Source organism: Emydura macquarii, unplaced genomic scaffold (genome assembly GCF_026122565.2).
Source record: "Emydura macquarii macquarii isolate MOO-44397 ecotype Brisbane River unplaced genomic scaffold, CSIRO-AGI_Emac_v2 contig_1876, whole genome shotgun sequence".
NCBI lineage: Eukaryota > Metazoa > Chordata > Testudines > Chelidae > Emydura > Emydura macquarii.
Genome location: NW_027132013.1, coordinates 25541865 through 25564636, shown reverse-complemented (window position 1 = coordinate 25564636; position 22772 = coordinate 25541865). Strand labels below are relative to the sequence as shown.

The window sequence follows — 22772 nt, the reverse complement described above, 5'->3', positions numbered from 1 at the left end:
CAGAGCGTGACCAGTGATTTTGTGGGGCCTGAGCTGACTTAAGGATCGAGGTCAGCCTAAGCCCTGTGATCATGGGGCTAGAAGCACCCATAAATAACCCGCACTCCCACTGCACAGGGCTTGGACTGGGGGAGCCCCCCCTCTTACCCCAAGGAAAAGGGGCCAATAAGCCCAGGGAAACTACAACTCCCATACTGCACCGCTCCGGCGCGCGAAGCTTCCTGCCGCCAGAGGGCCCAATCGGAGGTGTCTGTGGTCCTAGGAACAGGCCAATGGGGCCGAGGCTGGTGGTGGCAGTTGAAGTTTAAACTCTCGAAACGAGCAAGCTGGCTGCGCTGAGAGGTTGGATACGGAGGCGCTGCTTCGCCGGCCCGTTAAGTGCCTCCGGGACCTGTGGCTGCCGCGCTAGGTTGGTGAGCGCGGCTCGAGCGGCTGATGCCCCGGCTGGGCGGGCGCTGGCGGTGAGGGCTCCTGTCGGCAGGCGCGACAGTAGCCCTGGGGGGGCCGGGGCGGCTCCGGGGAGGGCGGCTCCCGGGAGCAGTGAAGGCAGAGCGGCTCTGGGGACCGGCACAGCTGTTGCTGCTGGGCCAGCGGGGTGGGCCGGGGCCGAGCGCTCGGGAAGGGCCGGGCCGTTGCGCGTGCCCGGGCGATACAGGCCCTTGAGCTGCCTCCCAGAGTCGTCCCAGTCCCGACCTCAGTCCCTCCCTTCTCTGCTGAGGTGGCTCGTCGCTGCTACCCACCCCGGGTGGGCGCGGGAGGTGCACTAGCGCAGGCAGCCCCTGCCCGGCCGGAGGCGGGGGTATTGGTAATTGCCACCAAATGAGCAAACATGGATTTCGCTTTGTATCTCCGTCGCTCGTTACTGATGCTTACAGAGAGGCACAGCAAGAGAAGCGCTGCCTGAGCGCTGGTGCCTGACGGCTGTTTCGTTTGTGTGTGGTGCTGGTGTCGTCCTGTATTGTTGAGCGTGTGTGTGTCTGAACCCTTCCAAAGCGCTGTCTGTCAGTGTCGTTAAATACTTGGGGTCGGAGCCTCTCCCCCCATCATTTCCTGCAACTGCGAACATTTACGTTGATACAAATCAAACTGCTTAAAACCCATCATTTTGTGCAACTGTGAAAATTTAAACAGGAGTAAAAAAAAGGTTTCAAGTAAACAAGTTGGCACCCTGCCAAGGGCCTCTCTGTCACCCTCCTCACTCTTCTCTAGTTGCAACTTTAATATGAGTATAACAGGAGGCCATGGTATTTTATCTGGCTCTTCCTCTGTTACTGTAGCATCTGAGCGCCTCACAATCTGTAATGCATTTATCCTCATGACACCCCTGCAACACAGGGAAGTGCTGTTATCCCTGTTTTACACACGGGGAACTGAGGCACAGGGAGAAGTAAGTGGTTTGCCTGAGATCATGGGAAGTTGGTGGCAGAGAACTGGGTCTGTTAAGTAAGTCCCAGGCTAGCACCCTAAGCCCTGGACCCTTCTTCCTCTATTGTCTACTTTCTTGCTGCAGTGTTTAAGGAGGGGTCACCATGTCACAGGAGTGGAATGAGTGGGAGCTGAGTAAAGAGAATGTGCAGCCCCTGAGACAGGGGCGAATCATGTCTACCTTGCAGGAAGTCTTGGCTCAACAGGAGACTTCCAGCCATGCAGCTATTCAGCAGCAAAAACAGTGAGTAAACTAGTGACCTATTTTTATCAGTGTTTCTATACCTTCTGTTGAGTTTCCACCACTAGTCTCCTGGCTGTAAGAAGAGTGTAGATATAGCAGAACAGCAATCAGTGAATCTTTACTAGTGCTGCTGTGCCTGTCTGCATCACACTAAAGGCATCAAAGACAATTTGCCTTCTATGCAATGTATAGATGAAGGGCTGGTGTCAGAGGGAATTCCTTTCATGGTTCAATAGTGGAACATTTAAATTGCAATTACTAAGAAAAATTTGTTGTATCTGAATATTCTTTTAAAGAGGAATATCCAAATATTACAGGAAGGATGTCCCTTCTTTTTCCCGTCTGCTTTTCCTCAAGATAGTAATCTTCCAAAAGAAACCACTGAACAGGGAAGGCACAACTCTTAGCATGATAATCTAGTGAGGTGGGCTACTTATCAGGAAAAAAAATCTCTCCACTATAATAATCCATCAAAATGGGCTTCCTGTCAGTTCGTTATCTTTCACTCCCTGGTAACTTCCCACAGCAGAGACAAGAATTCTGTTAGGTGGGACCATGCGACTCTCAGGTTAGTAACTTTTGGAAATGTGTATTAAAAGATTGTTCCACTGCCTCTCCTTGTTATTTCTGACATTTAACAATAGAAAACATTTTGTGCCCAAAAGTCTAATTTTACTTCCTTTCACACTAGTGGGAGCAGGATTGAGTCCTATTGCAGGAGAAACAACAAATTTTGTGTCTGAAGAAATATTCATGGTGATATGAATGGAGTGAAGATCTTGTTTTCTGCCAAGTTAACTATATTTTTATAGTAACTCAGCTGCTATGTATCACATTATGTATCACATTATGTTTTCTAGGGAATTTGAATCTGAAATCCGCTTTTACTCTGGAGATGATCCATTGGATGTCTGGGACAGGTAGGCTATCTTAATTTTGCTAGAGTGGGACAGTAAAATCTCTAATAGTTGGAAATTGCAGAGTTCCACCTAGGAATGTTACAAGAAGGAAATAAAGTGCCTTCATTTTGTTAACAGAAAGTTCATTGATGGGGGAGGGGGAAAGGTGTAAGAGTTAAATGCTTTTTGTTCTAATAACCTATGGGCTGGTTTTTTTTAATCAGTACTATAAACCTAATTTTTCTTCAGTTCTCCTCATACTGTACAGAACTTAAGATGCCTCTATTATACCATCTACAGGTACATCAAATGGACAGAGCAAACGTTCCCTCAAGGAGGAAAAGAGAGCAATCTCTCAGCGGTGCTGGAGCGAGCTGTAAAAGCACTGAATGAGCAGCAAAGATACTACAAAGACCCTCGGTACCTCAGTCTCTGGCTCAAGTTTGTGAGTGTGTTTTTAGATGTTCTCTTAGGTATTTTCTTAAGCATTTTCTGAAATCTTTGGGTGCTACTTGGACATGACTGAACTGTTTTTCTTTGTACAGTGCATTCTGTGACTCTAGCAGTGCAAATTTAGGATTAGTTCTCTGCACATCAGTCAGGCACATGATAGCTGTTCACAACATAGGATTCATATACCAATCTGTCATTCAAATACCGCTCTTCTGATGGAATCTTCAGGTGTCTTCTAGTGTTCAGTTTTTGAACAGCTATACGGAAATTGTACGTGGCTTTCTTCAGAAGTATTAATTTGAAAAACTGCATACTTTCTTTAGACTGATAGATCTTGATTTTCTCCGATCAATTAAACAGACCAGAAGAAGTTTTGAAAGGAATATAGCTGACTTGAAATCTAGTCTATTTTTTAAGAAAGGGTGAGGGGTATATAAAGTGGCAAGTACTATATCTGCCCCTAGGCCTCAGAATTACTTGTAGGTTTTTTTTTATCCTCTGATATTTTTCTTTCATGCTTCTTCTGTCCCCTATTGCTGAATGAAAGGCCTACACAAACAGAGGAAACGGACAGTGAAACTGAAAACACAGAATAAATGGAAAGGAAAAAAATTAAAGAAAATTTTTCTTTAGTCATCTTAAATGTAACTTATAACAATAGTAGGTAAAAACATTAAAAAAAAAATAAACTTACTTTTTTTTAAAGGCACAGGTGTATCATATGCAACAGCAGTCCACAGGCCCCTCTTGATGGCTCATTTTCCACTGTATGTGCCCTGTGTTCTAAGAGGCAGCAAATCCTTTGAAGTGCTTGGTGCTTCCCATAACTGGATACCTACTGCTTAGTACCTTCTCTCCTGCATGCATCACTCCTGTAGGGGGAGACTAAGCCTTCTGTTAGGAAAGATCCTTACTCCTGGAAGAAGCATAATGTCCTCTAGCTAGTATCACACAGGGACACTTCATAAAATTCATATCCTTTTCCCAGTCCTTCAGAGTGATAATTTCAGTGGTCCCTTCAAGTAGGAAAATGAGTGATCCTGAAACTGTCCAGTATCTATAGTTTAAGATGAAGTGAGAATCCTACATTGTGAGTGGTTGCCACTCATGCCTTATAATGAAAAGGAGCTAATTCCAAAACTAATGTAACAATTTTTGTAATGTAACAAAAGAATGAATAAGTAAAATTGTCAGCTCTTTGTGGCAGGGACTGTCTCTTTTTTGTTTTGTTCTGTGACTACAGTTTCTAACACAGTGGGGGCTTGGCCCATAATTAAGGCTTCTAGGTGCTACAGTAATAACAACTTCTCTCCTCACCATTCTGGAAGGAAAGCAGTAAATGTCAGACCAGTAAAAAGCTTTGATTGCTTCTGAGGCAGAAGGAAAGGTTCTACTTTTTGTGTAACTTATCTAAACCAAATTACAAAATATAGAGACCTAAAATTATTTTAACAAAATAAATGTTGATTAGCACTGTTCTGCTGGTTTTACAAGGTGCATTTGTTATGGGGGCTGGATCTGGATGGCTTAATGTCGGTAATGGTGGCTTGTACGTCATCAGTCTGAATCTAGCTCGGTTCGGGAGTTATTTTACAATTGATACTGTAGGATGCCCATTCAATTCAATGTCAAAACTATCATCAATTTGTATCTTAGTTGGTACCAAATTGAGTATAAATCCTGAATTCCCTTCTTAACGCTAGAGGTTGTCTCTATTCTCACTTCTCTTCCATTCCTAAAATGGCAAGCTGACAGGCTAGTGGTGTGTGCTTGTTCTGAGGACTTCTACCTCCAGGACCCTTAGTCAGGCACCTTACACAATTTTCAGACTCTCTTATAAAGAAAAATTAGAGAGAGAGAGAATATGCCTGTGTACGTTTGTCGGCTGGAATTAAGTGAAAAGCTCAATCACCCATCAAAGATATGCATGGAGTCATAGGCAAAAATAGCAGTCTTGCTCAGCACTGTATTTTAATCTTCTAGGGATTGCTTTCTTCATCTTGTGTACTTTATTTCTCTTAAACATGAAGGGCTATGTCTACCCTTGGGTCTGCTCCTGTGGGACTTGAATTGAAAACAATGGAAGCCTTGCAGGTGCATCAAAGGACAGCAGTTGGCCCCTAGTTTCTGTTTTTTAATTTAATTTTTTAACTTGGTACAGTAAAACCACTGAAATTTCTGGGCTATTGCAGGGAAACTACTGTAGCGAACCACTGGACCTCTACACATATTTACACAGCCAGGAAATTGGCACGTCATTGGCATTATTCTACATCACATGGGCAGAGGCGCTCGAGGCAAGAGGTAGTTATAAGAAAGCAGATTTAATATTCCAGGAGGGGCTTCAGCGCAGGGTGGAGCCTCAGGATAAACTACAATCCCATCACAGGTAAAACTTGCCCCTGGAATGAGGAGAAATTATTTGTTTTATATAGCTCTGAATAGGCACCCTGTGTAGTGAAATTCACACTGATTTCTGCACTTCAGGCAGTTTCAGGCCCGTGTGTCTCGACAGACTCTGCTGGGACTTGAGCAAGATGAGGAGGAGGAGGAGTTGGATCTTGCTGTTACCACTGAACCCCAAAGGAATTCACTGGCAGAACTGAAAGGCAGGGGGAAGAAAAAAGTCAGAGCCCCAATCAGTCGGGTAGGAGATGCTCTTAAAGGTAAGTTCAGTTGGTCAATCCTTATGCTTATTGACAACCAGCAATCTTGTGATGCTAAAAATATGCTTGAGTATAGTAGGCAAATAGCAGACATTTGTAGTTGTGTTATTGCATTGTTCTTTTACAACTTATCTCCTATTTACTTCTAGCCCCAAACCGAGGCCAAAGCCTCCAGAATTCAACCTCTCAACAGGTGTCAAATGGCCCAAATTTTGCTGTGTTTGATGAAAACGCAGCTTCAGTCTCTGGAGCTGAGCTTCCTATACATATACCACAGCCATGGGCAGCACCCCCAATAGGAAGGGCCAAGGAGAACGAACTGAAGGCAGGACCTTGGAACTCAGGCAGGGTAAGGAGTTCGCTTTATTGGTAACTCGCATAACAATAACAAAACAAAAGGAAGAAAGCTTAGGTTGAGGCTAAGCCAGGCTATTTCTATAGCTTCCTATAAAATCTCCCTGTCTCTACTCACAGCCCCATAGCTCCATTGAGTTATAAGAAAGCTCCCCATGCCATTGAATCAGTGAATTTATTCAACAAATTAATGCTGTGTCTAATTCTTGCTAACTAGAAGGTGCAGCAGAAGAGATTTCATACCCTATTATGGAGCTAGGGGTGGCACGGAATTAAGAAAGAGAAGCTGACACAGGGTGGGGTAGGAAAAGGGATGGGAAGGAAGTTTGGGGGTGGGGGTGTATATATGTGTGTGTGGTTTTTTGTTGTTGTTAGTCCATTATATATGATGAGAGCAAAGCAGAAGATTAATTAGCTGTGGTTAAAATGGTTTAGTACAGCACAACCTGTGGAACAGCTTGAGAATGTGGTGCTGCTTTATATGCATGGGAAGATGGTCAATAACATTCCATGGGTCTGCTATCTGGAGAGCTGAGACTTAGGAGTGGTGACAGTCAAGATGATGATACCATCTTGATGCTTTTGGTCTGAGAAGTTGCATTGAGGCAGTACTCTAGCAATTGACGGAGGCTTGCAGATGGATAGGGAGAGGCAGGTGGTAGGTTGGGTTTCAGGCTGTGCCTCTCTGAAAAGAAGCAGTTTAGTCTCAGATGTTAGCTGAGGGCAGCTGAAGTTAAGTCAAAAGTTTGTCTATATAGACACTTATGACCTCAGTTGCTCCAGTACCAGAGTGACATGATTAGGACAGATGGAGAGAATAGATGTGGAAGAGTCAAAGGGCAGTAGAAATTATGACCACCCGAGCGTCATCCGTGTGAAAGTGGTTAAGAATACTGTTAGAAATGAAACAACTGAGAAGGAAAAAGCAGAAAGAGCAAAGGACTGAATTTATGGGAACTCAGAGAAAAGAATTGCCACTAGTTAAAGGGCAATTTGATTAAGAGAAAAGCTGTTGCATAGCTAGATTGTTTGCCCAAGTGAATGGGATGTGGTTGACAGAATCTGAAGCTTATAATTAAATCCAGGGAAATAAAGGTTGCTAACTCGATAGGTCCTTCTGTTCATGATCTGCAAGGGAGGAAATGGGGAAGTCAGGAGACAGTTAGCTGAGAACAGAGATGCTGCTGCTGAAGTAATTTGGTAACCTGAGGCGAAAAGTGGGAAAAATAAGGTATTGACAAAATAAGGTATTGACTACAGCATCTCTGGAAATGAGATAGGAGTAGAAATTAGAATGTCCAGCTGGGCAGGCATCCTTATGGAATATCTGGAGACCTGGAGAAAGGGTAAGTGTTGCTGTTTTTTGAAGCATTGATGGCCATTTGGAAATATGTAACTTGACTGCATAGCAGAAGGAAACTGAAGCGCTGGAGAAGTATTGGGTTTTTATGGATGCAGGATTTTTAAGAATTAAGGCTGGGTTGTCATTGCAGACATCAAAGTCTAGGCAGAGAAGGATAAGGAGAACAAATCAGGCTATGGGGGGAAGGTGTCTCAGCAGCTTTAAATTTTATTTTAACATTGGGTTTCTGCTTACTCAGCGTCCTCACGGTAACATGAACTCTGGTGCAGAGGTGCCCTGTATGCTGCCCAGTTTTACCCCATATGTGGAGGAGTCTGCACAGCAACAAGTCATGTGAGTTTTTTTTTTTTTTTTTTTATCCTGACAAGGCTCGTAGTGCGAGCTGGCTGCGTTGGGGAGAAGGATACAGCTGCCTTGAACTCTCAAAAGTCTACTTTGTAAGTTTTATAGCCTTCTTGTCTGTGTGGTGGTAGGGAGCAGTCCAAGTCTTACCCGGGTTTGTAGCTATGTTTCCTAGTGTTTTTTTGGGGAACTTAAGAGTCAACTTAAAAAGAGGTTTTGTTTTGAAAAAAGCTTTCAAAAAGTTTCCATGACAAGTGTGGTGGAGTATGTCACTTGGCTTGAAAATAACTTGCTACTTGTGCATTGCTCACTAAAATGCCTGTAAATGCCCCTGATGTTTTTATTGCTTCATACAGGAGGAAAAAAATACTAGATGTTTACTTTCTGGAGAATGTGACTGGTGGTAGCTGTGGCAAGCATAACTGTATCTTGCAATAGGGAAGGTGGTGGAACACTGCTTCTTTTTTGACTGTGTAGAATACAAAAGCAACCGCATCAAGGGCTTGGTTATAGCACAGATTTTTTCTGTGACTCTAAGGGCTTGTCTACACGGTGCAGAGAGGTGTGAACAGTACTGCGTTAATGCGCCCTAGGGAACTTTTAGTGTGCTCCATCAGGGTCTTCAAAATGTTGATGCACATTAGAATTCACAGCCCCCTGGTGTGCACTACTGCACTGTGTAGCTATGCTCATAGTTTTGTATGTTGTGCATGGAATCTAAGCCATGTCCTTGAACCATGCTACCTAGCTGTGTCCAAAAGTGTATCATCATCCAGGAACACCTTTCTAACAAGGCAAGGTCCTGTCTATCTAAAGACATTAACATGTCTTACCTGTTGTGAAAGTCACGTGGTGCTATATAGTTGGGTTCCCTGACATGGTTGTTGCCTATAGTATAAACTGAACCTTTGCTGTTTGCACAGTATGGCCCTGCCTACACTTATGTTTAAAGGGAATCGGGAAACATCTTAAGCATGGTTTCACCCAAATTTACTTTGTAAATGGTTTAGCCAGCCATTTTGGATGAGACTATATCTTATGGGAACAGCCTAGACAAATCTGTCTTGTTCCGTCCATGCTTTGGGCATTGGTCAACCAAACTCAGTTTGAAAGAGTTTAACTGGAACCATGTTGACAGAGTGAAAAACACAATTAAAAGCTTTTGAGTCAAGGGCCCTAAATAGATTTAGCTGATTTTTTTAACAAATTGCCCAAACCCAGCTGTGGAGCCTATATTTTTCATGCTTCACAATCTACATGCTGGCCTCAGTTGTGTCTCAGTTAAGTTTTCACATTAAGATGATACTAACATATTTTAACTCTCCACATTAGGATCTTTTCTACAGAACTCTCTCTACTAGAATTTCAGTAAGCATCATCTTGCACAGAGTTAAACAGATTTCACAAATTCAGTTCATAGATCTGCATTAGCTGGGAGTGGTAGAGGTTGGAGCTGTTGTTTTAAGGTTTACTTTTCTTGTTTAGATAACAAAATAGGGCAGGTGATTGGTGACAGGAAGCTGCAGTTGGCAAATATATCCAGAAGGGTCTCTGGAGGCTAAAGGCAAAAACTCCCAATCCAGAACATACACATGCTATAACACATATTGTATACTATTTGGCTGGGCCTTATTGGTGCTTTTGTTCATCATTACCACTTACCGTTAGGTGCTCAGTTATGAATATCTGCACTTTTTCTGCAGTTCCATTCCATTTATTCCTCTTGCATTTTCTGTTTCATGAGCTGATGATGTTGCCCATAGGCTGTACTGAATTTAACTGGATCCTTTCAGTTTTTCCATGCTCCCCATTCTTGAGGCTATGTGCTGAGTGTTAACTATCTCTTGTTCTCTAGTACTCCCTGCAAAATTGAGCCCAGCATAAATCGTGTTTTAAGTGCTCGGAAGCCTGGGAAGGAAGAGGATCCACTACAACGGGTCCAAAACCATCAACAGGACGCTCAGGAGAAGAAAGAAATGGCAATGTACTGTAAAGAGCGAGTTTACGCTGGAGTAGAGGAGTTCTCCTTGGAGGAGATCCGAGCTGAAATATATAGAAAGAAAGCAAAAAAGAAAAGGGAAGGTATGAATCAATGGAATGACCTGAAGTTTCTTCAGATTGATTCAGAAAACTACACTTGAGGTTTCCCTTAGGTATGGCAGCCTCCCTTGTTGCTGCTGCTAGTGGTGAAGGCAAAGCAGCAGGTGTGACTGTCGCTTAGCACCTGTTGATGCTAAGTTTAGAAAACCAGCAACAGAGGACCAAGAAGATACAAACCTATGGAGAAGACTTATGTGGAGGTCTTTAATGGGATGGGGAGGGGAAAAAGAGGTTCGCTGGCTCCTCAGTGTTAACAGGTGAACCATTGTGGGTGAAGCACTCCTCCTCAAGCTGTTCCCAGGAATGTGTGTTATCTGCCTCTACTACAGGGGCTTATCCAGGGAAAGCAGAGATTTAAGTGGATCTGTTTGACAAATGGGCTTTTTACCCTACGTAGTCCTCTTTGGTTCTGTTAATAGCCTAAATAAATACCACTCCCTGGGAAGTAGGGTGGGGAAATATTTTTTCTTTACAAGAGGATGTGGTGTCTGTTAGTGGGCGAGTGCAGAGTTTGGACTTGGTTACAGGTTACTTTATAAGGAATACATGATACTTTAATTAGGCTTTCCTTTTTTAGAGGAGTTTCAGGCTATAGCTCAGCAGACAGCAGAGATGCAGAGGAGGATTGAAGAGCTGAAGAAGAAGCTAAAAGAGAAAGATGATGACCAGCAGCAGAGACCATCTGAGCAGGTAACTTCTTTCCTGTTTATTTGCCCTCTATACAGGTAGGCTATCAGCACAAATGTAAGTTCTAATGGAACAGTGACTCCTCTGTTTTTATCTGGCTAGTACTGTTTCCTTCCTCTTACTCTGAAGGGATACTTACATCTTTTGGTATAAATAATTCATAAGGCCACCACCCTAATAACGGAAAGATGAGAGAAATATTTTTGTATCTTTTTCAGTTTATTTTAACTAGGATGGATAAAAATTAATGGCTTTAAATAAAAAAAAATCAGATTAAAAAAAAAATTATTTTAAAAGTAAACTAATGTAAAACTAAATTTAATAACCTATGTTAAGGCCTGAGCTTCTATTAAAATTGTTTTAAAAATATACTAAATGAAAGAGCCCACCACTAACTTATTTAAAGGCTGCTTTTTATATATTGAATTAGGAGAAAACATCTTTAACCTTTGGTGTCAAGCTTTATAAATATGGCATAATATGTCCATATGCTGCACTAAATTTAAATTTTATATAATTTTCAATCCTAACAGTGACGTGAACGTTAGTGTTTTACTTTCTTCCAAATGTTAGTAATTTGCTGAAAAGCTTAAGAGATTTTTTTTTTCCACTTTTTTTCCTTTATGTATCCAATGCATTAAGGTAGTTTTTAACACACACACACACACACACACACAAGCTGTTTGTGCATTTTTAAATGGAATTTGAACTTCCATTCAAATGCAGCTTGACACAAATTATGAATACACAGTTATCTAGTAAATACACTTTCTAACAATGAAAACTTACATTTATTCTTACTCTTAATTTCTATATCAAGCTATGTAATTGCTCAAATAAATGTGTGTAGTTATGCTGTATCCTCCTGGCTAACCAAGTACCAAATTTAGTGTAAAAACTATATTTAATTGTAAATAATAAAATCAGCATGTTATACCACCAAATGAGAATGAACCTTTCTTTAGAAAAATAAAATGCAAACAGGAAATGTGATTAAAATTGTTTTAAATCAGCTTTCTGCTTTCTGATTGAAATAATTATTTAAATTCTTGATCAATTAACCCTGCCTTTAACTACACACAAAACTATTGCTATCCTGTGCAGTTTTGGAAGTTGGTGTAATATGGCTTGCAATTCGCTCACTGAGTGCTTTATCTTTCCCCTCTGCCATCCCCCTTTGAGGGTCACAGCCAACAGAGAGGAGGAAGCCTGCAAGAATGGAATCGGTTTTGATTGGAGTTTCAGAGCCTCTTAAAGCACACGAAAGAGTTGTGTTCTCCAGCGAAGTAGCACTCACTACAGAATCTTTTGTGAAGAAACCACCTCACTTGCAAAGGTAGTGTGAGATTTGCTTTGGGAGCAGGAGGTGGAGAGATTGTACCTCACTAATTTTTTTTAAGTATGGGTCACTTGCTGGGAAGCCTGCTTAGTTCTTTCCCCAAGTTTCTGGAAAAACAATCTCCTCCTTCCAAATATACCCTGATACCTGATTCTGTGCAGAGGCTAACACAGAGATCTATCTTCAGAGGATTTTAATAATTTGTCTGAGGAAGAATAACCATTTTAGTGTGTTTACAGCTGGCTGTGTTTGGCTTGTTCATCTACCAAGTCTAGTTGGGGCACGTCTGCATGTATAAAAACTTGCCTATATCTTGTTCACAGTGAGTCCCAGTTGGCAGAAAATGCTCAGCAGCATGAACAGCCTTGTTCCGAGGGTAAGTTTTGTTTGCATTGATATCATTTTGGGAGAAGGCTGTATCGATGTGAAGTGGTCATTCAAATGAATAGCAAATAACTGTGGATTAGAATAATGAAAAGTACATGCTAATCATAAACGGCTTTAGTCTTGTTCAAGGGCCTCGCATGCTCAGTGTTCTGTTGGTTAAGAGATGTGATTATTTAAAGAGACTTTCAGATCTAGTAGCTGAGGATCCTTCCTCCTTTTCCTTAGTACATTTCTAGTGTTTCATACTGTTTTTGAGACTGATACCTTAGAGTGCCTTCTGGAGAAGTTGATAGTATTCTACAGTTGGACTGTAGTAGCTGAGAGAATACCTTTTCTCAAACATTGTCTATTCTACTCATTTCTTGACAGTCAGAAGTGAGATTACTATTCTTTATTGACAGAGGTCACCCAGCCTCTAGCTGTGTGCTCAGAAATCCAGAGAGACCATGTGTTTTTGGATGATGAGGATGACCAGGATGAGCAGAAAGTTGAGAACAGACTTAAGAAAAAAGGTACAAGCTATAAAGAAAATTCTAGACCGAGCAGACTGGCTCATGAAGAATTATGCTTTTATCTTCCGAATTTCTTTAACATGGCAAAACCAAACTATCTTAATGCTATGAGCCAGTATTGTGTTTTAAATAGGGTGCTTTTAAGCATGCATCCTGTTAGGACAGGCACTTTGAGCTGTGTCTTAGGTAGGTCTTAAGCAGCATCGTGTGTGCAGTGCAGGGGAATATGTCTGTTACCCAGTCTGTTTTCTCTTCCAGATGCAGATCTCCCTCCTTCACTGGATCCTACTAAGTTTTTCTCCATATTTGATGAATCGTCTGCTTCAGAAAACCAAAATGCCAGGTTATATACATTTTCAGTGATTCTCTATGTTGGAAGGAGTAAAACACCTAATTGCCTAGACTACCCCCAGGCCACTCCTTCTACCAGCAGGATTACTTGTGATAGTATCCCTTTTTATACATTGTCTAGTTTTATCTCATAGACTTCACTGCTCTTGGGAGACTCCACTGCCTATGACCTCCTGTTCAGGAAAAAATTTCCCAATATTCATCCTAAATCTTTCCTTTCATAATTTCACACAATTGTCTTCCCTCCCTGCGGTGCACAGCACTGCCCCTTTCCCCCCAATATACCACCTTAACAAGATTGTCTCTCTCCTTGATAAGTAGTTTATTGTGTTGGTTTGTAGTTTTGACCTAAAAGGAAGCAAAGTAAATAAGCCTCTGGAGAGCAACAGTTATTTATGTAAATATTTAATGCAATGTCCTTTTCATTTAGTCATCCTGCAGGCCACCGACAGAAAAGTGCCCGACGTCCTCTTGCTATTCGTAAACCTTCAGATAGTATCACTGCCAAGGAAAACATACCATCAGAAGTCTGCGTAAGGAGAAATTTCTTCTATCAGCTCTTGGAGGAGGAGGTGTAGAATGCGCTGTTGCCGAACTTGGTGATGGTGTGATAGAAGTGTTTGAACTGATGAGCCGTTGATAGGAACTAGCAGTTCCATACTTTCAGGAAGGGATCCATGGTTTTTCTCTCTGGTTTGCCAGCCCCTGGAGTGACCTTCAGATCACATTGCAAGACTTGTTTGTTCTTTTAGCCTTATCTTGGGAGGTGGATGATCAGGAGATGAGTGCAGCTTTTATGGGGTGAGGAATGCGTTTTTTAAAAAAAAACAAAAAAAACCCCTAAAGCATCATGCAGTTATAAGTAATGGTCATTAAAATAGTGCCATAAGACTTTAACAGACCTACCCCTTGTTTCAGAGTTTACAGTCAAATTGGACAAACATGGAATGTAGATGAAGGGAGGATTGAAGTGAACAAAAATGACTTGTATTGCAAGCAAATCATAAAAGTTCTGATGATTTTAAAGTAAGGAGTGAGATACAGGGCAAGGGAGGAGAAGGATACTGTACAGAAATGGAAGTTGGTGACCGAAAACAAGGTTAAAGAAGTGGGCAGAGTGAGGACAGCTGATGCATGAGAAGGATAACTCTGAGCTTAGAAAGTGGAATTGAAAAGAGATAAAGGTGATAGGGCAAGAAGGGAAACAGAGAAGAGAAAAGGTATGAAGTGAGGAGTGAAGGATAAGGCAGGGGACAGAGTTGAGTAGTGTCTTAGCAGTCAAGGTGAGTTTGAACTTTTATGCAGAAGTAGGTAATGAGCAAGTGAAGGGATTTGAGGAGAGGAAAATATAATTAGGATGGCATATGATTCAGACTGAACGTCGGATAGATTGAAGAGCAGAAAAGTGAATATCCATAAAAACTGAGTAGATAAGACTACCATAGTCCATATGAGACAGAACCATGATGTGAACCAGAGTTTGGCTGAATGTTTTTTTTTTTGGCAGTGTGATAGAGGAAAAAGCATTTAGATTTGGTGAGAACCAAGATATCAAGGAAAGGGAAGAGTAAAAGACCCTCCAAAGTTGTAATTTTGAGCAATAGGAATGAAACTGGATTTGTCACCAATGATGGAGAAAGTAGGAAGCGAATACTTTTGAAAGAAAGATCAGAATTTCAGTGTTTGTCATTTGTAAGTGGTAAGACATCTCTGAGGAGGTATGGGAGCCTGTACAGTATGGGAGGCAGAAAGGATAAAAATGATAAACAATGGTTGTAGATGTGGGCAACCAGAAGGCTAATGGCAAGGATCAAGGCTTGGCCTTTAGGTCAGTGTTACACAACCTGCAATTTGGGAATGTCCCCTTCTGTTCCTGTTTACCCAGAGCAGCAGGCAATGACATTGGGAGCAGGATCCAGGCGGTGTTGGCAGCAGCAGCACAGAGGAAGCAGCCAAAGCCAGTGAGCAGTCAGTCAGCAGCCTTTCTCTGTCCTGCTAATTGCCTAGAGGCCATTTCCTTCATGCTGCTGCTGCCTGGATCCTGTTCTCACTTCCTCTAGGCAGCAGAGTGGAAAGCAGAATCTAGGAAGCAGCAACAGTACAGGGGAAGCAGCTGGAGCTAGTAAGCAGACAGCACCCTGGTGGGGACTGTGGCCTGGCCATGGGGGGGAAAGGGGCCAGCTGGGGCTGCACTAGGGGGTAGGATCGGGAGAGCAAGAGCAAAGGGGTCATGGGAGGAGCAGGGGGCTAGAGGGATAGGAAGGGAGGAGGAGACGGAAGGGGAGATGAGGAAGTAGGAATAATAGGGGTCTCCAAAAGACAAAAATACATTTGGTGGGTCACCTTTAGTAAAAAGGTTAGGAACCACTGCCCTAGGGCATGTCCTACTCCAGAGAGAATTTTGCGCCACAAAAAAAAATTGTTTTAAATTTTATTTGTCGGTAAATAAATGTGGAGGCTCCAACATGGCAGAGGGAACATAAGCTGCTGGCTGCATGGAGGTGGGAGATCACCCTTCTGTCTTTCCTCCCCCCTAGGATATAGCTCTCTGGGGCAGGTCTGGCCCTTCTGCTATGTCAGAATCAGGTGCAGCCTCCCCCTGAGTCTGTGTCCCAGGGGCTGGGGCTGCAGGGTGATCTCTCTCCTCTGTGCAGCCAGTGGCTAGTGCTCCCCACCACCATGCTGGAGAGAGGCAGGGGGGCACATAACCAGTTTTGTGACTTTGACTTTCTGATGGAGAAGCATTCTTCTGTGGGGAAGGAAAGAAATCTGTGCGGGACCATGTAGTGGTGCAGAATTATCTCAGGAATAATGTCCAAAAAGGAGGACTGAGGAAATCTTGAAGGCTTGATCAGCGAGATAGGAGAACCAAGAATAGATAGTCCTGGAAGTCCAAAGAAATTGAGGACTCAAGGAGAAATAGGAGACTGGTTGTGTCAAAGGTTGCAAGGAGCTGGAGAATGATTATTGAGGCGATCTTTAGGACTTTGGAAATCAGGAGGCATTAGTGGCTTTTAGTGCTGATTTGTTTTGAGTTGGGAAGGATTTTAATGTTTGACATACTTTTTGATTTTTAACTTTCTATAATGTCTACAGAACGTACACCGCTTCAGATGGAAATAAATTTTATTCAGTGATCACTTTACTAGTCATTGAAATTCACCCACTTCTGAGTTGAAAGGTAGTAAGGTTTTTTGTTTTTTTTAAACCGTTCACAGCAACACTATGTTAAACTAGCTCCGGACAGAAAGAAAATACCATATCTAATAGAAATGAGATAAATCTAGGTAGGCAAAACTCAGTTACCCAACTGGAATTAACATTGATATAGGAGGAGCATATGAAGCCTGTGCCAGAGATACCTTTAATCCAAGATGAGAAGAGCCAGAAGGGGGGAGAAATACACATTTTGATTGTGCAGTGGGAGGAGGGGATGATCAGGTGACTGGACTGGTTATGGGAATAGTATGAAGTGGAAGAGACGTGAGAAAGGGGTCAGAGTGCATTGGAGGAGGTGATCTGGGTTTAAAAATTAAAATGAAGACAAACTTTAGTTGTATATTTGCGAATAAATTGGCAGAATGATATACAGTTTAAATTATTAATCAACAAATGCCATCTAGTAGTCTTCCATGTGTAAGTTTTCAGGAAGGAAGCTAAAGAATGAGTAACAAGTCATTATGTGTGAGTGCTTTTTGTGTTGGAGAGTAGCATGAGATAGATGCCTTCAGAGGCTTTTTATGTGTCACAGGCTTTTTAATGGAAACTGTTCAAGACCAAAAACTAAAAATGCAGGGGCTAGGTGGTAATTGTCACCCAATCTGTTCTGTTTTTTACTTGTTTCAGGATGAGCTCCATGGAATTGAACCCTTGTCTGAAGATGCAATTGTGACCGGCTCCTACAAGAACAAAACACTTTGCCCCAGCCCAGAAGATACCTGTGACTTTGTTAGGGCGGCCCACTTGGCATCAACTCCCTTCCATGGCATAGTGGCACAGAGAATCCAACCTCCTACTGATCCAGAGAGTACCCTGAAGGAAGAGTGTCCAGAGCCTAAAAGCACATCTCTGAGCCAGCAAATCCCTGTTTGTGAGGCTATCTACAATGAAACTCTTTGCATTAAGAAACTGAGGTAATTCTCTGTGGATCATATCTCCATCAAGAGCAAAATACCTTATGACTAGAGCCCTGTGTGGATACAAATATATGTGGATCTGCATCCAATCCACATCTGCAGGAATAAACTTTCACCTGACCTGCAATCCGCCCTCCCTCTTTTAGATTTATCTGCATTGGCATCAGCTGTTTTGGAGCCAGCAGCCCTCAATCAGCTATTGAGCCCCTGACATCCCAAACAGCTGTTGAGCCCTGCCTAACAGCTGATTAGCTGATGAGCCCCGCCCTCCTGCCTACCAGGGATAAGCCCACCCTCCAACTGTCCCTCCTGCCTACCACCTGATCAACTGTTGGGCCTTGACAGCAGCCTAACAGCTGATCAGCTGTTTCCTGCACCCCTGGTTGGCAGCTCCTCCAGCCTTGCCCCAGAAGTCAGAGGTCCTGACTTCTGTCATCATCTGAATGCACTGTGCAAGAAATGGTCCACTGATATTCCCGGACATAAAGTGGATATCCACAGATTTGCAGGGCTCTACTTATAACCTCTTTTCCTGGTTTTGAGTCTTTTTGATTGTTGGGAGTCTCTCTCTTCTCTTTCCCAAGATTAGGTATAACATATATTCTTAGTAGAGCTGGGTGTACTTAACACATTATTTTTCCAGCTTAATCCAGGATTTGGGTTGCATTTTGCCATTCTTGGAGATATTACACCAATAAAGAGAATTTAGCGCTCAGCCAACAATTACAACTTTGCTGGAATGCTTAACTTCATGCTCTATGTGCCTAAAATAATTAAAGCTAGAGTAAAATTAACCAAAATGATTAAGGGAGAATAACCAATTCATGTTATACTTGTTAATATATTAATGGTTCCACTCATGAGGGCTAGTCCCATCTCCATTTCAGGATGAGAAGGGCTTGTGAATTGATTCATTGTTTACTACATAGTTTCTCAACCTGTGGTATGTGTACCCCCAGAGACACGGGGTACCCGGGGAAAAACAGAGGGAAGGGGAGGCAGGCGGCAGCTGCCAACTTCTGGGGAAGCTGGGCAGAAGCAGCCTGCTTCCCACCCAGTCCTAGCTCCTAGATGGAAGCGAGCGGCAGCCCCCAGCTTCTGGAGAAGGTGGGCGGCAGCCCTCTGCTTCCTGCCAGGTCCCACCTCCCATGTGGGAGCCCAGTGGTAGTCTCCTGCGTCTTGCGAGCTGGCCTCGCAGCTGGGTGGCAGCCACCCTCGCCCCGGCTCTGAGCGGAGGGACAGCCTCCATTGCCCTGGCTTGAAGACGGGCAGCAGCTGCCTGCCCACATCCCTGGGTCCCAGCTGGCGTGGAAGCCTCCTCTGCTTCAGCTCGGATTGGGTGGTAGTTGCCCACCTCCTGGGCTGGCAGCCAGGCAGCAGCTGCTTTCAACTTGCTCACATGGCAGTCCCCACCCTGTCTCAAAACCCAGTGCCCAGAAAACTTGTCAATTTCACGCTCTAGCTGACAGCTATGGCAGCCTCAGATTTCACCATTTACCCTCTTTTCCTGTCTGTCTCTCTCTCTTTCTTGCCCTCCTTCCCTGTCTCTCTCTCACGCCTTCCTCCTCTCAAATCTATGGCCTGAAATTTGGCACAGCTCTTTATATTCCCCAGCACTGGCATGCAGCTCAAAGCCTCCTAGCTTTGGCCAACATCACCTCTAGCCCAGGTACATATTTGAGTTGTGCACCCCTGGTGTAAAGGTGGTAACCCTACCCATATTAGATCTGACATCTGTCATATCATGGCTTGTATACTTAGCCCTTCTTCCAACATATGGCTCACATTAGTCTGTAAGTATAAAATCCTGTGGAAAATTGAGTGTTGAGGTACTTATTAAAATTTTAATAAGTTAGGGGGTACTTGCTATTTAAGAGGTTGAGAAACACTGGTTTACTAGAGTAGTCTGGGGATGTCTGGCATACTTCTGTAGCTAAGGGCATGGCATTTATGCACCACAGCAGCTGGAAGGTTGAGTAGCTAATAGTCTTCTCATTTACAGCCCAATTATGGAAGCAAGTCAGGAAGACACCCACTCCTCTGGTTCCTCTGTTTCCTCAGGCGCCTCTCTTTCCTCTGTTACACACATCTCCACTATTAAATACCTGCATATCCCTGAGAAACTGGAATTGGCTCAGAGTCTGCCTGTTGAAATGGCTTGTGACACTGGAGGCAGTGAAGACCCTACTAGTAAGTACCAAGTCTGAATTTCAGTTGAGACAGGGTGTCTTAGATTTGAACTCATCTACAGTCTCTTCAGTATGTAGGTCCTGTATTGTGCTCTGTTTTTTGTGTAAATGTCTCATTGACTTTATGGTTTTATAAGTTCAAGTCTATGCAGTGGGCTGTGCGATTCTATAACTAGGCTAAGTAAGTGGGGTATATACATAAAACAAATTTTGAAAGATCTAAATATTGAGGGGGAAGAGGGATCATCATTTAAGATAGTATAATGGGATATAATTAAGAGTAATGGGATGAAGTTAAGAAATGTAAAATGTAGGGCTGTTCTACACATGAAAGCTACTCCAGAATAAGGTAGATGTGAATTTGAAGTGCATTAACTATTCCTGATTAGCTCCTTGTGTGGATCCTTTTATTCTGGAATAAATCAGAGTTTATTTATTCTGGAATAAATAACTCTTGGTAGACAATCCTTATAGGAAAGATCTTTTAGGCTCTAGAACAGTCTTTACAGGAAAGTAGTCAAAGTGCCATAGTTTGGGATATTGAAAGGCCACCATCCAACCTGAAATCTAGTAAACTTATTTTGGAAATTTCAGGCCTTAAACTTGCCCTTTAAGTCCCACTTCAACTATTGTGCTCTTAGAATCAGAACTAGAAGTTGACTGTTTCTTCCCTTGTTGGTATGGAAAACACAAACTGTGATATCTGATAATATCTTTTGTGACCAACTTCTATTGTGGGATGAGGGGGAGGTACAAGCTTTAAAGCCACACAGAACTGCTCTTCAGATCTGGGAAAGATATCTTAAGAAGAGGGGTGGGTGGGTGTTTCTCTCCAACAGAAGTTGTCTAATAAAAGATATTACCCTACCTCAGCTTGTCTCTCTCATATCCTAGGACTGACATGGCTATAACGACACTTCTAGAGTCAGAGTAATCTCGTGTTGTAGTAAGCCAAAACTTTCAAAATTGGGTCTGGATAGCTAGATACCTAAATTCATATAAAGTGGCTATATTTCCAAAGGTGTTGAGCATCCATATCTTCCATTGATTTTAGGCAGAAGCATTTAAGTTGCTTGTTACTCTTCAGTCAGTGGGTAGTAAATTTACTAGCATGCTATTGGGAACATTCTTCTGTTGGCATAGGTCATCTAGGGTATGTCTCATGGGGTCCCAGAGTCTGGGCTCCAGTCCAAGCTCAAACATCTACAACATTCAGTTGTAGGTTTTTAGCTGCAGCATAGACATACCCAAAGTCTGTTACTAGTAAGCCTTTTGTGATCACTGTCTGATTCTAGAATTAGGCATCACTGTTTAAAAGGCATTCCCAGGATGTGGGATGACCGTGTGGATGGGAAAAGAATCCTGTCAAGATAAGATATATTTTTTAAATATTTCAAATGAATCCAGGAAATATCAATTTTTTTCTAAGGAAAACCTTTGTAGTTGTAACCTTTGCATTCCTGTTAAGTTCCTAAGCAAGTTACATTAAAACTAGATACAGGACTGTGGCTTAAAACAGTAAATTAGATTCACACAAGCAGCTTTTTCCAGTTGTGTAGAATCCCTTGTGAAGTTGGGGGCTCTGAATGGGCATAAGGGCTCATCCATGCATATTTAGTATGCAGGATCAGAGCCTAAATCTTTAGATCGTCCACCTGAAAAACTGCCTTATAATGAAGGTACAAAAAGTGAATTTCACTCCAAATGACTGAGGCGTGGTAGCTCCTGAATTATTAGTATAATTACTGAATAGTTGTTGAGTAAAAACTCAATTATTCCCATGGAAGTTTAATAATCTCAGGATTGGGCCTCCAAAAGTTTTCTTTGTGACGCACTATTTTCAGAGTGATAAAAATATTGTTCTTCGAGTGACTGCTCATGTCCATTCCACTATAGGTGAGTGCACGCCACCGTGCATGGTTCCCGGAACTTTTTTCCCCTTAGCAGATCCCATAGGGCTGGCTCTGGTGCCCCCTGGAGTCCCGCACACATGCCGTGGTATATGAGGCACTGCCGGCCCTACGGCCCCTCAGTTCCTTCTTTCCGCCTGTGATGGTTGCTGGAACTAGCTTTGCCCTCTGCAAGTACCATTCCCCATTGTTTGAACTCTTTGTTATTCGTAGTCCTTAGTTAGTTTAAGTAGTGGTTAAGTAGTGTTCAGTTTAGTTAGATAGAAGCCCCTGAGGGGCTTAGAGTGGCTGGGCTATGCCCCGGTCACCTGGATTTAAGCTGTGTGCCTCCTGCAGGAAGGTTTTCCCGCTCAGCGACCCCCATGATCAGTGCCTTAAGTGCCTGGGGGAAGAGCACAGGACAGACAAATGCAAAACATGCAGGGCTTTTAAACCGCGGACCCAGAAGGACCGGGAGATCCAGTTAAAAGCCCTGCTAATGGAGGTAATGCTCCTCCCGGTATCCGAGCCATCCCTATCTACCTCAGCGCTGAGTGTATCCTCGGTGCAGAGTGCACTGCCATCACCGACATCGACTCGGCACAGAGCAACATCACCGGTGCAGAAGAGGAGGCAGCGCACGGAGCGCGGACACTCCCCTATGCCGCCGGTAAGGGCAGGGTCGAGTGCAGAGATGCATCAAGTACGGCTGTTGAGTCTTCTCCCGTGCTGGCATCTCTGGGCAGGAAGCCTCCCTGGACTCCTGGGAGTGGGAGAGTGCCCCTGCCAGTGCCATCGACACCGGAGGCTTTTCAGGCGGCAAGAGTCTTGCTGGCCTTGCCTACGCCACCTCCGCCCCTCCCCCCCCCACTGAGGGAGAAGGGGCCAGTGTCCTGGGGCGAGCCTGTGCTGGGTTCCCCTGAAGGGCGGTGGAGACCCCTGGTAAGGATGGAAATGTCTCCCACCAGATGGCCACCGGGGGTAGAGCGAGGACGCTCCCCTAGCAGTCACTCCAGGTTGGCATTGTCGAGCTGGTTTGTGTCGACTCAGGACGTGTCCCCTTCTCGGCACCGAAGTTGGTCCCTGACATCGGAGGCAGCGCAGACCAGAAGGTGGCACTGGTCGAGGTCCGCCAGGCTGGGCTTGGACAGCTCCAGTTCCCGATCCCTGGCATCGAGGAGTTTGCCCGCACCGTAGGCAGCACAGAACCTGGACGCTGTCGGAGAGCCTAGCACCGAGGAATTCGCCTGCGTGGCGCAGAACCCAGTTGCTGTCAAATGATCCGGTACCGCGGGGTCCCCGACACAGAACCTGGTCACTGGAGTTGGGTTTGGCACCATGAAGCTCTGAGCAGCACCGATCCCAATCACTGAAGGGCAAACGTCACTGTAAGTCATCGGTGCCGAGACGGCGTTCAAGTACATTGAGCTCTTCAG

The 22772-nt window shown here is 43.6% G+C and overlaps 1 protein-coding gene across 1 annotated transcript in view; it reads left to right on the top strand.

The window, feature by feature from the left end:
* The first annotated feature begins 280 nt into the window (after window positions 1–280).
* Window positions 281–22772, top strand: part of BUB1B (BUB1 mitotic checkpoint serine/threonine kinase B) — a 44289-nt gene continuing 21797 nt past the window's right edge. Inside the window, exons 1-17 of the mRNA XM_067558009.1 lie at window positions 281–409; window positions 1511–1669; window positions 2530–2589; window positions 2869–3013; window positions 5214–5410; window positions 5509–5687; window positions 5837–6036; window positions 7643–7737; window positions 9602–9828; window positions 10424–10536; window positions 11724–11869; window positions 12196–12248; window positions 12661–12771; window positions 13030–13114; window positions 13553–13655; window positions 16969–17255; window positions 19261–19448. Coding sequence (XP_067414110.1) covers window positions 1530–1669; window positions 2530–2589; window positions 2869–3013; window positions 5214–5410; window positions 5509–5687; window positions 5837–6036; window positions 7643–7737; window positions 9602–9828; window positions 10424–10536; window positions 11724–11869; window positions 12196–12248; window positions 12661–12771; window positions 13030–13114; window positions 13553–13655; window positions 16969–17255; window positions 19261–19448 — 2329 coding nt within the window. The 5' untranslated portion in view covers window positions 281–409; window positions 1511–1529. The remainder of the gene's footprint in view (window positions 410–1510; window positions 1670–2529; window positions 2590–2868; window positions 3014–5213; window positions 5411–5508; window positions 5688–5836; window positions 6037–7642; window positions 7738–9601; window positions 9829–10423; window positions 10537–11723; window positions 11870–12195; window positions 12249–12660; window positions 12772–13029; window positions 13115–13552; window positions 13656–16968; window positions 17256–19260; window positions 19449–22772) is intronic.